This window comes from Choristoneura fumiferana, chromosome 23 (genome assembly GCF_025370935.1).
Source record: "Choristoneura fumiferana chromosome 23, NRCan_CFum_1, whole genome shotgun sequence".
Classification (NCBI taxonomy): Eukaryota; Metazoa; Arthropoda; class Insecta; order Lepidoptera; family Tortricidae; genus Choristoneura; species Choristoneura fumiferana.
This window is the reverse complement of record NC_133494.1, coordinates 9,925,292-9,939,232: the sequence shown is the minus strand read 5'-3', so window position 1 is coordinate 9,939,232 and position 13,941 is coordinate 9,925,292. Positions and strand designations below refer to the sequence as shown.

At 41.9% G+C, this 13,941-nt stretch overlaps 2 protein-coding genes across 2 annotated transcripts; one reads left to right on the top strand and one right to left on the bottom strand.

Moving 5' to 3' along the window:
* Positions 1-3,527: 3,527 nt before the first annotated feature.
* LOC141440925 (uncharacterized) lies at positions 3,528-5,617 on the bottom strand. The gene is made up of 4 exons (XM_074105519.1): positions 5,543-5,617; positions 5,166-5,246; positions 4,668-4,818; positions 3,528-3,923 (listed from the first exon to the last, which is right to left on the bottom strand). The coding sequence occupies exons 1-4, from the start codon at positions 5,615-5,617 to the stop codon at positions 3,748-3,750; spliced, it is 483 nt and encodes a 160-aa protein (XP_073961620.1). The 3' UTR covers positions 3,528-3,747.
* Positions 5,618-12,589: 6,972 nt separating this feature from the next.
* Positions 12,590-13,610, top strand: LOC141440707 (uncharacterized). Its single transcript, XM_074105246.1, has one exon. It carries the CDS (start codon positions 12,815-12,817, stop codon positions 13,382-13,384), a length of 570 nt encoding a protein of 189 aa, XP_073961347.1. The 5' UTR covers positions 12,590-12,814; the 3' UTR covers positions 13,385-13,610.
* The last annotated feature ends 331 nt before the right edge of the window (positions 13,611-13,941 follow it).

The window sequence follows — 13,941 nt, the reverse complement described above, 5'->3', positions numbered from 1 at the left end:
GTAATATATAAATTATTCGACCAAAAAAATAATTAGTTAGCAATTGGAATCAAAAACAACATGATGAATAAAGTAGAAGTGAAGTTAAACCAAAATTAAGAGCTCGTATATGTCGGCGGCCGATCGTAAAATCCGCCAGATCACGAAATTCCTAGGCATATCGTGAAATGGCGCCATTTCATGAATTGGCTAAGGGACATTCACCGCATATCGTTCAAAATTCACCGTTTAACGATTTTCCTAGTGACATTTAGGCAGATCATGAAATTCATAGGCATATCATGAAACGCCGCCATATCGGTTCTGGCACTTCGCCAGACGCTACCGCGGCACGCTCGCTTCGCTCGCTCGGCTCGTGCGTTGTAGTCACAATTCATACTAACCACTCCTCGCTTCGATCGTCGTACCTAAATTTTTATTTTTTTCGGCATATAATAAATAATAACAATTCATTCATTTATTTCGGGCAACTTGGCCCATACAATAAATACCTTACAGACTAACATAAGTACATATTTATAATATATGTATAAGATATCATATATTTAAAAATATTTTTATATGTAATATATTTATGCCCCGATTTTGATGTGCCCGATATAGAGCTAGGAATATCGACGAATGCGTTGCTCTAAAATCGATCTGGCGTATTGTTTCTCAGCCACATCGTGATATGCCTGGCCAACATGAAATGGCGCCATTACACCATATGCCTAGGAATTTCATGATCTGGCAGATTTTACGATCGGTAGCGACATATACGACAAAATCTACAACTAACAACAGTCTATGTCAGTGTAACAAAAGAATTGTGGTTAAACTTCCCTTGCGATTACGACACATATATAGTAAAGCTGCCATGGAGTGAGTTCTATGTTCTTCAACTTAATTTGTTACTTCTACGTGTGTCGGAGTAATCCCGTAGGAACCGTAGTTTATGGCTGCCTTATTCCAAGTCCCGTTCGATGTCTCTCGCAAACGTTGAACAAAAAGTGAAGCTGACGAATGAGAGAATGAACTACGATTGATTAATCGTTTTTCTACAGTATACTCGTATGATTTATAGAGTAAATTATCAAAGATCTTACATATGAGTTTCAAAACTAAAGCTTAACTAGTAAACTAGTAACGATGCAAGGAATTAAATAATTGCGCTAAAAGCTCAGCGTGCTCTTAAAGATTTAATTAAATTACATATATCGGTATTGATCAGCTACCGAACTAAACAAAAAAAAACTAAAGCTAAAGAATATTAAAAACCGGTCAAGAGCATGTCGGGCCGTGCTCAGTGTAGGGTTCCGTAGTTCCTGACCTTGCCTTAGCTTAACTTCGCCTTAGAAATATTTTTACAAAAACTTAAAAATTGTTCAACTAAGTAATAATTTTCCTAGAAAGTTTTTATTAAACTTAACTTCCTTGATTTTTTCCCTATTTTTCAGACGTGCGGTTCAAAAGCTAGAGCTAAAACTTACGGAGTGAATATTTCCAAAAATATTCACTTTATCAAAAAATGGTTTTTAAAAACCCTATTCCTTTTCAAATACCTTTTTAACGATACCCCACAACATAAGGGGAAGTGAAAAAAAAAAAAACTTTGTTCCCGCCGAGTCACACGCTTAACTGTCGCACTGTGACTCTTCGGTAATATTTTTGCTAAAAAATCCCAACCAGTCATACTGTTACTAGATCAGATAGTTTTTAATATTTGTTCCCACCGAGTCACACTAGCAACTATCACACTGTGACTCATCAAGATCCTGACAAGACCTGGTGGTACGAATGTAAGCATGCAAGCAACAAAAAAACAGATTTTCTCGGCATATACAAAAAAAGACCTAACAGCGAAGGCTAAGACGGGAGCTCCGCTGCGAGTACACCCTTAACTGTCACACTGTGACTCGTTGGGAACAAATGAAAAACCCATCATCATCCCCACTTTACGTATATGGGACGTACCTACTACCCTAAATTTTTTTTTTTGTATTTTACCACTTTTTCGACGTGACTGTATATTCATGCCAAATTGCATCTTTGTTAGTACTAACGGTCTCTGAGCTTAGCCGCGGACAGACAGACGGACAGACATGGCGAAACTATAAGGGTTCCTAGTTGATTACCTACCGGAACCCTAAAAATAGCTCAAATCATCTAATACGGTTACGGTAATCTAATATGGTTAGAATAGGTATTCCAAGATTTCGATTACTGTTTTCAGGAATTCTCAAGGCTATCTATAAACATAACTGTAACTTTTACGTACATGCTTCTCTGTTGCGAACAAATCCGTTGATCTCCCTTACTTACTAATTTTTTTCTTATACACATCATGAGTGGAACTTCTGTGCTAAATTGTTGCTTTCCAGCTCCGATGGTTGGGGATGGGCGCTGATATGCCAGTCAGTCAGAATTTTTCTCTTATGCAATATTAGTCCATATAATACCCTCATTTCCAATTTTAAGACACTCGTCGCTTTTTACCGTCAACACTGTATGAGAGAGGGAAATTATGAAATCAATTACTGTCCCAAACCCTCTTCATAAAATCACAAGTGTAATTAAATTACAGTGGTAATAAAGTAGGACACGTAGCGCTGAACAAACGAGTCTTAACAATAAATTGTACCACACATTATTGCGAATTACACCAACGCAATGGGGTGGTGGAGTGGCGTTTAGTGCCTAGCTCCGACATTAATGATTTGACGGATAGCATAATAAACACTATCCTCATTATTATTAAATATTAATAAACCTACATATTTATTATATAAAATACCTATACCAAACAGCTGTAGTGGACAAATGCAAAGCTATGGACTCTCAAACAGGGGATCGTGTGAGTTCAAAGCCGGGCTCGCACCGCACCGCATTTATCAAAATCCATGTGCGATTTGATTTGAAATTTATCACGAGCTTTACAGTGAAATAAAACATCGTGTGATAAGTGCACAAACCTACGAATCAATTCAACGGTTTGCGTATAGTTCTCAATCCGCACTGGTCGCGCGTGAGAACTACTGCCCAAGCTATTCAGAGAGAAGCCCTAGGCCCAGCAATATGACGTAAGCCTACAGGCTATAGGATGATGATGATAAAAATTACTATTATCCCTTTCTTATTAAATCAAACGAGAATGTGATAGATTAGATACGTAAAGAATGACTTAACATTATTGAAATCTAAAACCACGTCTTCATGATTTGTTCTTCGTGATGAATGAAACTCTTTGTGCCCGTCTCCCATTTATCCAAATGTCGGAGCAGACAAGGGTTTTTTTTTTCAGAAAATTGGGGCCGACAAGGGAATTTTTAAATTGGGTTATAAGAGCTTTGGAAAAAGATCATTTTTCACAAATAGTTTGTGCATAATTATATTTTAGAAATCAAACGCGTAAAAGTACGAAAAAAAACACAAATCTGACTCAAGCATAATATATTTACTTTAATAGTCTTACTAACAACTACACACCTAAATTGCATAATACAAAATAGCTCCAGGAAGTAACAAATCAGGTACAGTTCGTTTTAACGCAAAGAGCTTAAAAACTTAGATGCTATAAGTACTTACAGAGTTATATTTGAAATATTATGCCTTCAACACGCATTCGTGAATAGCGTCGTGACAAAACCAAATTTAAATTCTCAAATTTTGTGAGCTCCAACTTATAGAAATTGAAAAAAAATCAATTACACGCAATATACACAGCAGTCACATCGAATAGATCGATTTTTGGTTTTAATTAAACACTTAAGGGTTGATAACTTTTTCGAACTGCAACAGAATGATAAGGTACGTTAACAGTAGTCCCATGAACTTGAAAGGGAGAGATATGTCGATATCGAAGATCTGCAGGAGCGAGAAGGACAGGTTCCGAGCCTCTGTTAATGCGAGCAGTGCGCGTGCGACGCTGCGCCCGGCCTTGTCTGCGAAGATAAAAATATTGTACGTATATTGCATCCGTCCAATGAGAAGTCCATTTTTAAGGTGATTTTCTACCGGCGAGGCGAGACGAGACTAGAATTTTACAGGTGGTAGGACCTTGTGCAAGGTCCGCCCGGATTGCTACCACCATCTTGCTCGCTAATCCTGCCGTGAAGCAGCAGTGCTTGCATTGTTGTGTTTCGGCGTGGAGAGTAAGACAGCCGGTGAAATTACTGGCACGTGAGGTATCCCATCTTAGGCCTCTAGGTTGGCAACGCGTCTGCAATACCCCTGGTGTTGCAGATGTTTATGGGCGGTGGTGATCTCTTACCATCAGGAGACCCACTTGCTCGTTTGCCATCCAGTCGTAAAAAAAAAAAAAAAAAAAAGAATTGAAATTTGTATGGCGGCGCCCGAGACGGCCTGCGGCGGCTCGCGGCGGGCGCGCGATAATGCATAGGTACAAATTTCAATTCTCGTCTCGCCTCGCCAGTGGAAAATCACCATTAGTACCTATCTATTTCGTTGTCTTAACTCGAAGTCCTTTAGCGAAGCGTGTGGACATCCATACGCTTCGCTAGATTTTACTGAACACCGAAGAGAGTCCTGCTAGTGCACATGGCTCAAGAGTCAGATGGGTCTTTTAGTTAAAATAACATAATAATATGAGTTGTATTAGAGAGCTTCTGATGTTTTTTTACTCAAACTAAGTCATTGTGCTAAAAGGATGGTTGCTAAATACTCACTCAGTTTGTTTTCGTAAAGTCTAGAAGCGAGCAGCTCCCTGAGGCGGCGAACTTCATCATGAATCTGATCACCGAACATGCACGGAGCAAACATAGGAAACATGCGAATCGCCATGAACGCCCATTCGGTTACCACGAATGCAAAAGGTCTCTGAAACATTGAGCGAATAGTAAAGTTTCGACAATGACGTTTGTACGATGAGCTACAGAGAAAAGATACCTTTTAAATATGGTTAAAAGACCTCGCCGCTATGGTTCGGCTACAGTAGTACATCGGATGATCTATTCAATTGATTCGTTTTACTTTAATTAGCCGCGCAAGTTTTACGTGATTAAGTCCCGGGAATGCTAGTAAGCAGTTATAAGTGTAAATCAAGAAAATAAGAAAATACTTATTTCAAATCAATAATTTTCATAAAGTTTACTCTGAACAGTTATCGATTTTGAGTTACCTGCGAGCTTTTTAAAAAGTAGTATATGTATATGTAGTTTACTTACGAGCCCGCGAATCATCAACAAAGAGGCGATGTAAGAGAAAGCAAGAATGGAGATGAACGCCGAAGTCAACACCAATAAGAACTGAAAAATGAATTACATGTTATTTCTTGATCAATTAAATCTTAAATCTTCAAAGGGAATAATTCTGACTGACGCAATAATGCTGACCCTAAATCCTAAACCAAACCTTTGTAAATACAAGACTTAAATTTGGGCAGAGTTTCCTTTATTTGATGTGCACAGATGGACGAAATTTGCGCAACTCCCGTGGGATAGGGAGTTGTGTTGCGGGAGTGAAGCCACTGATTTAAGCTAGTTAAATATTGACTAAAACTACTGTAACCAAAGGTACAGAACTGTGAAGATATACTACTTACTTGCCATTTGATAGCTTCAATTAAAAGGTCATATGCACTGATTATAATACAATAAAGCTCCATCAATTTCTTCATTTGACAATTTTGTGTTTCCAGATTATTAGCTTTGAAATACGGCAACTTCTCAACTTTCGGAGACGTCACCTGTTTGTTGTCGTTCAGTGACATCTTCATGTAATAGTTTATTAAACGAAGCCTGGGTACGAGGAGACTCAGTAAATGACCACAAAAGTGAACCTCCGTGATGTAAATCATACGCTCCACTACTTGGTGCACCGAAAACTGGCTTCCTACGTACCACTCATACGGTACGCTTTGTATCATCAAAATAATTTCAATGACCATCTGGATCACATTTTTGATCGACGAAGCCGTTCTCTTGGGCCTGCATCCCACAGCCCGATCGAACTTCTGCAACTCATTAAAGTAAAGTTGCAGTCGCTTCCACATAAGTGCACTAATCGATACGCAAATAATGTATGCCATTCCGTCCATCACAATCACAACAGCATAAATGCCATTAAGGTCGCGATAATACACCATGAACAATATCGCGCCGCATATGAAAAAGGTGTACACCGACGCAAGTATGACGAAAATAGGTTTTATTTTACCGAACACGGCAAGCCTATTGAAACCTATTACCGCCTCGGTTAAAATAAAGCCTTTAGATATCGGATCAATGTACGAAGAATCTTCTTCTTGCACCAAGTTGTTGAGAAGCACAATAGGGGACGACATGGCGACCGCACCGCCTGACACGACTCCAGCCAGAGGAACGAGTGTTTCATCAATTATGATAAGCACAGAAACATCGTTTCATTCCCTAATAGCGTAGAGTCATTAGTATGAGTGATTCCTGCGGCGTTGCCACAACATACATCATGTTTGTGACACTACTATGATATTAATGAATTTATGTCTTCGTTTTTGACATTTCAACTACAAATTGTATTTGTTAAAAACACAAAAGACTTCTCGTGTTCTTTCCAAGCACTAAATTATTCTTAACTTTGGGGAAAAATTGCATGCAACCCAAAACCAAGTATGATTTTCATTAAAATGATCCAAACAATATACACGGCAATAAAGTATTTGGAACGAGGCTATTATTCTCCAGCCGTCCCGTACATCTGATATAAATCCTGGCAGTAAAAACATTCGCGAGCCCTACTGACACCGTCCTCCGCAGATTTCGCGTCTAATCTCTTTAGGACAGAGTTTACGAAATAAACCATAAACCAGCATCAAAGAGAGACGTAAAACTTTCAAGAAAATTTAATTGTGCTATTTATTCAAATTCTACAACGGTTTTCGCTGAAATTAAATGCCATCAAAAAAGCTAGGGTAAGAAATTTGACAAACACAATTTGTTTCGCGAAGATTAGGAAAAAAGAGCAGTTAGCATTTAAACAAACAACGCCCCCCAACCCTCGTCAAATTATCAACATCTCTGTGTGAAATTAGATGTTTATCTGGGCTGACATCACACAATCAAGAATGCTATTTATCTTCGATAAGAATTCAGCGACAAAGATCGTAATTTCGTACATAATACAATTTAAAGCCCGCTTTCGGAGATAGGTAAGTTTTCTCATTTGTTTGAGTGCTGAGATTCCCTTCCAATTTATATTTAAAGAACTGCTATTTATTATGCGGCTTTCGCCTCATATTTCGGGTGTAACTTGACTGGTGAAAAATTCTGTCGCGTTACTCGCGGTCCCGGTGTGTTTGCTCCTGTGAGAGACGGCAGAGTGTATCCTTTAGTACTCGTCGCGCTTTGTCCCCCCCTTTAAATTAACCGCGAAAAAGTTATAAAACGCCTTTGTGGCGCGCGCCGGAGGCGACACCCCGGGTGTTTTGTCCTGTCATGAAACACGAGCTTCGATTTAAACCAAAACAATTTTATAACAATACGTATAACTGTATGTTGTCCAATGTCCCGCCTGTTGCTGTAACTTAAGACTAGGGTGTCTAGTCTAATCATATTAAGTGGCTACACATGGATCGAATCTTTGGCTTGTTATATATTTCCAAGAATTCAAGCCTTAAAATTGCTAGCTGTTAGATAAATAATCAGACTATGTAAAAATGCACCAACACTTTTACGTTTTTACTAGCTGACCCGGCAAACGTTGTTTTGCCATATAAATTATTTAGAGTGAATATTTTGGTAGTCAAATCAAAAATAACTAATTAATTGTAAGTATTAAATGATATTGTAAGGGATAACTCACGTCTTAAATTGTAAGTGTGTGGGGATGTGGTCTATCACTGAAAGAGGAATGGAAGCGCTGTAAACGATGACGGCCTATAAAAATAACAAAACACCAAACATCAATTTTTTAATCATTGTACTTTACATAGTACTATACCAATATATTTAAAATTATATGTCTACTTATCACTAATTTTTATAACATTTAAAATTACAATTACAACATCTTTAATACGATATATAAGATTTTTAAGACAGCTTCAGAATTTCCTACCTTTTGCTACCAAGGATGCTATTGCTCAAAGTTTACTGCACCATATTTTTGACTATGTTGACGTTTGTTATCCCGATCTCTTAACGCATTCACTGCCACCGACGCATATATGCGTTTTTGGAACTTCCCCCTAGTGCCGCTGTCATAATTATTCATACATTTTGAACGCACAGTGCGTCGGTGGCACCTTAATAAGCTTGAGCGTATTCAAAATCTATGCATTGGGCTCCACAGAAAACCAGCGTTACTGCACATAATGTGCGGCAACACATGCTGAATGGAGACCCTTTTTGGTATCCTGTGGTGTCGCCAAGTAACATAGTTTTAGTGCTAGTTTTAGTCTTAGTTTTAGGTGGTACTTATGGAGCCAAAATGAATCTTTCTTGCTTTCTTTCATTAGGTTTATATTTGGTTTACGTAAAATGCGATCATGTCTCTAACTCTCAATCACAGCTCAAGTGGTTCCCAATCCGCCTTCGCCGTAACTCTCAGATTCTCCACCTTCTTTACAGCGTTCTCTTTAACTCTGCAATGTCTCGCTACCTAGCGAGCTAGGAGTTACATTACAAACACTTACATTACATATCGAAAATACAAACTGAGACATGGATGCACAGAAAAACCAGAAAAAGAGACCAGCACTGGGAATCGAACCCAGGTCCTCAGCAATCCGTGTTGCGTGCTATGACCCCTACACCACTGCTGGACATTAATCTAGACACAATTTTTTCCTATGCATAGGTACATATCTCAGGTTGCTTATTTCTACTATGCTACTTAAGCAGCAGCACTAGCGACATCTATGTTTCGTCGACAGACAGACAGACAGACAGTCGATATGGTTTCACGGGATACCCGTAAAAGTAACAAATTTGTAGTTGAAATAAGAAATACAAAAAGACTCCAAAAAACAATCATAACTTACATTACAGCTAGATTACAAACAGTGTGACACGAGAATTTATTACTCGTATAATGTAGCGTCCAGATAAGACATTACCCCGCTAGCCGCAGTCGGTTCCACGTGTTGGCAATACTGTAAACATCTGCACACCGGCGCGTGGAACTGCGCGGCGTATTCGAGTTAATTTGAATTGCCCAGAAGGCCAGTCGAGAAGCGGAGCGACATTCCTTCCGGCGACGCGGTCCTGAACAGAACTCTATCCATTGCGCTAAACTCATTTCCTTCCTTTTCCCTAGTTTAATATTCAATTGTAAATACTTTCCTTTTTGATAATCTTTATTATACGTTCGTGTGCCTCTAAATCTCTTTTCATTAATTCATCGAAGCCTCAGGAGGCGCACCTACACTGGTGACCCCGCATTGGACAAGAAACGCAAAATTCAAGCAAAATTCAAGTAAGAATATAAAACCTACATAATATTGAAATGTCAATGGGAAACAGCGCAAGTGACAGCGATGGCGCCGTTTTCAAAGTCGGTGTACGAGCGCCGCCGTTTTGGCCGCAAGAGCCTGCGCTTTGGTTTTCGCAGATGGAAGCGCAATTTTCTTTGTCGGGAATAACGGCTGATTCTACAAAATTCAATTACGTAATTAGTCAGTTGGAACATCAATACGCGGTAGAAGTCAAGGATATCATAAATTCTCCGCCGGCCGAAAACCGATATGTCAAATTGAAAACCGAGCTTATTTCAAGATTGTCATTGTCGCAGGAAAAGAAATCGCTGCAATTATTACAAGGTGAGCAAATGGGCGATAGGAAACCATCGCAATTTTTACGCCAGCTGCGCATTTTGGCTGGAACTTCAGTGACGGATGTTTTTTGCGCACCGTATGGTCAAGCCGGTTACCGAAAAATTTACAGGTCGTAATCGCATCGCAGCCAAATTCAACGCTAGATGAACTCGCGGATTTAGCTGACAAAGTGCACGATCTTGTACCACAAGAACCGCAAATATTTTCCGTAAAAAATGACAGTGACAGCAAAAATTTTTCAAATTCAGATTTCGTGGCAATGGCAAAGCAAATGGCAGAACTAACATCGGAAATTGCTTCGCTCAAAGCACAGTTCAGTAGTAGACAACCGCACTCAAGATCGCGCTCGCGTTTTAATTCTCGCAACAAAACTCCAGTCGGACGTCAAGCGCGGTCACGGTCTGCGTCGAAACCAAGAGACCCGTCCATCTGCTGGTACCATTACAGGTTTGGAGACAACTCTACTCGCTGTACCAGGCCTTGCAGTTACCCTGGGTCGGAAAACTTCAACGGCAGCCGGAAGTAGCGGCTAACGACTGCCATACCAAACCGGGCCGCCTCTTCGTAATGGACCGTTCCTCGAAAGTTCTCTTCCTAGTAGACACCGGGTCGGATTTGTGTGTATACCCGCGCACGTCACTCAGTGGCAACCGACCTAAGAGCAGCTACGAGTTAACAGCGGCGAACGGCTCAGTTATATCTACCTACGGTTCGGTGCAGCTGAAACTTGACTTGGGTTTGCGGAGAGCATTTAATTGGAGATTCGTTGTGGCAGACGTTGCTAAACCCATCATCGGTGTTGATTTTTGTCCTTCTTTAATATTATGATTGATTGCAGAAAACAACGCATTATAGATGGCCACACTACTCTTTCCGCTGCAGTACCAACCCAAGGTACATCCGAAGACATCTCGTCAGTGAAGGTGATGTCAGGGGAATCCAAGTACCACGAGATCCTACGTCAGTATCCCGACATCACCCGACCTTCAGGTACACCAAAGGTACCCAAGCATAATACAGTGCATCATATACGCACACTCCCTGGCCCGCCGATTGCAAGTAAGCCCCGACGCCTTCCTCCGGATCGCCTGAAGATCGCACAAAAGGAGTTCGAGGATATGCTGCAGAACGGTACAGCTTGTCAGTCTGAGAGTCCATGGTCTTCTCCGCTTCATCTAGTACCTAAGAAAGATGACGGCTGGCGACCATGCGGCGATTACCGTGCCCTTAATGCGCGTACGATTCCAGACAAGTACCCGATCCGACATATTCAAGACTTTACGCAGCAACTCGCCGGGAGTACAATATTTTCCAAGGTTGATCTTGTCAAAGCCTACAACCAGATCCAGTTTATCCGGATGACATCAAGAAGACAGCCATTATCACACCTTTTGGCCTGTTTCAGTTTCCATACATGACGTTTGGTCTCCGGAACGCAGCTCAAACGTTTCAACGTTTCATGGACGAAGCGCTGCGAGGTCTGGATTTCTGCTATGGATACTTGGACGATATTCTGATCTTCTCTCGAAACGCAGAAGAGCATCACCAACATCTCCATCAACTATTTCGTCGACTGTCAGAGTATGGTATCCTCATCAACACTGCAAAATGTGAGTTTGGTGTAACGAACATCACCTTTCTTGGCCATGAAGTGTCCGCAGAGGGGATCCGTCCGCTGCAGTCTAAGGTACAAGCAATCCAAGACTACCCTGTACCCAAGAATGTCAAGGAACTCAGACGATTCCTGGGCATGTTCAACTTCTACAGAAGGTTCGTACCAGGTGCATCAGCTTTGCAAGCGCCCTTGAACGTCGTACTGTCCGGTCCGAAGAAGAAGCCAACGCAAGAGATCGAGATGACAGAAGACATGATGCATGCATTCGAGTCATGTAAGCAAGCTCTCTCTCAAGCCACTCTTCTCGCTCATCCGCTGACAGACGTCGAGCTCGCTATCCACACTGACGCCTCAGACGTTTCCATCGGCGCAGTCTTACAGCAGCGCGCAGCACCGGAAGCCTGGGAACCACTAGCATTCTTTTCAAGACCACTGAATCCTGCTCAAAAGAAGTATAGTCCGTATGACAGAGAACTGCTGGCTATATACGACGCTATCAGACATTTTCGTCACATGGTCGAGGCCAGACCCTTCATCATCTATACGGATCATAAACCTTTGACGTTTGCATTCACCACCGCTAGAGACAAATGCTCACCGAGACAGTTCCGATACTTAGACTTCATCTCACAGTTTAGTACGGACATACGGTACGTAGCGGGAAAAGATAACGTTGTTGCAGACGCACTCTCAAGAGTAGAAGAAATAAATGGGTCAATCAACTACGAAAGCCTTGCACGCGCTCAAGATAAAGATCCTGAACTGCAAGCGCTTCTTCAAGTTGACTCATCATCATCATCATCATCGTCTTCATTGAATCTCAAGAAAATCAAATCTTTTGAAAATAATTACGAAATTTATTGCGACATCTCCACCGGTAATTCAAGACCTTACCTTACTCAAGCCTTTCGTCGTGCAGCTTTCAACTCATTGCACGGTTTGAGCCATCCAGGTGCAAAAGCAACTGTCAAATTGGTGACGCAACGATTCGTCTGGCCCGACATACGCAGAGATTGTCGCCGTTGGGCGAGAGAATGCACAGATTGCCAGAAAAACAAAATTTCACGTCATACGTCATCACCCATATCATCATTTCATACACCATCACTTCGTTTTTCACATGTCCACATGGACATAGTAGGGCCATTACCATTTTCTTGTGGTTACAGATACTGCTTGACGGTCATTGATCGCTTCACCCGTTGGCCTGAGGCCTACCCTTGGCTGACATCACAGCGGAGACCTGCGCGCGAGCCTTCATCGCGGGCTGGGTCGCCCGCTTCGGCTGCCCTGTCAAAATCACCACAGACAGGGGCAGGCAGTTTGAGTCCGAGCTGTTCCACACCTTGTCATCCATCCTCGGGGCAGAGCACCGGCCTACCACATCCTATCATCCGGCCTGCAACGGGATCATTGAGAGACTCCACCGCCAGCTCAAGTCCTCAATCATGTGCCACTCCAATACGCACTGGGCTGAAGCCTTACCCTTGGTGCTGCTGGGCATCCGCAGCGCTTGGAAGGACGACTTACAAGCTTCAGCAGCAGAGCTCGTCTACGGGGAACCTCTACGCCTACCTGGCGAATTCTTTACGCCTACGAAGGGCACTACGGTCGACTACACGGACTTCGCAGCCAGACTTCGTGACCACATTGGAAAACTCAACCCAGTCCCGGCCAGTCATCACTCGAAGAAACCTTTTTACATCCCGAAAGAGTTGAGCACGGCCGAGTACGTTTTTCTTCGACAAGGGCACGCGAAGAGATCGCTAGAGTCCCCGTACTCAGGCCCGTACAAGGTCCTCGAGAGACGTGACAAGACCTTTCGAATCATTTTAAATGGAAAGCCGAACACCGTGACCATCGATCGACTGAAGCCGGCCTTCATGACCAGCGACACTATAGATGAGGACACATCCAACAGCCATCAAGCATCAACAATACCAGAGCCTGAACCGAGCACCGTCAGAATGACGCGAAGTGGACGATATGTAAGATTTCCAGATCACTATCGACCATAGCAGGCAATGGTCTCGGCGGGGGAGTAGTGTAGCGTCCAGATAAGACATTACCCCGCTAGCCGCAGTCGGTTCCACGTGTTGGCAATACTGTAAACATCTGCACACCGGCGCGTGGAACTGCGCGGCGTATTCGAGTTCATTTGAATTGCCCAGAAGGCCAGTCGAGAAGCGGAGCGACATTCCTTCCGGCGACGCGGTCCTGAACAGAACTCTATCCATTGCGCTAAACTCATTCCTTCCTTTTCCCTAGTTTAATATTCATTGTAAATACTTTCCTTTTTGATAATCTTTATTATACGTTCGTGTGCCTCTAAATCTCTTTTCATTAATTCATCGAAGCCTCAGGAGGCGCACCTACACTATGCATAGGTACATATCTCAGGTTGCTTATTTCTACTATGGCTACTTAAGCAGCAGCACTAGCGACATCTATGTTTCGTCGACAGACAGACAGACAGACAGTCGATATGGTTTCACGGATACCCGTAAAGTAACAAATTTGTAGTTGAAATAAGAAATACAAAAAGACTCCAAAAAACAAATCATAACTTACATTA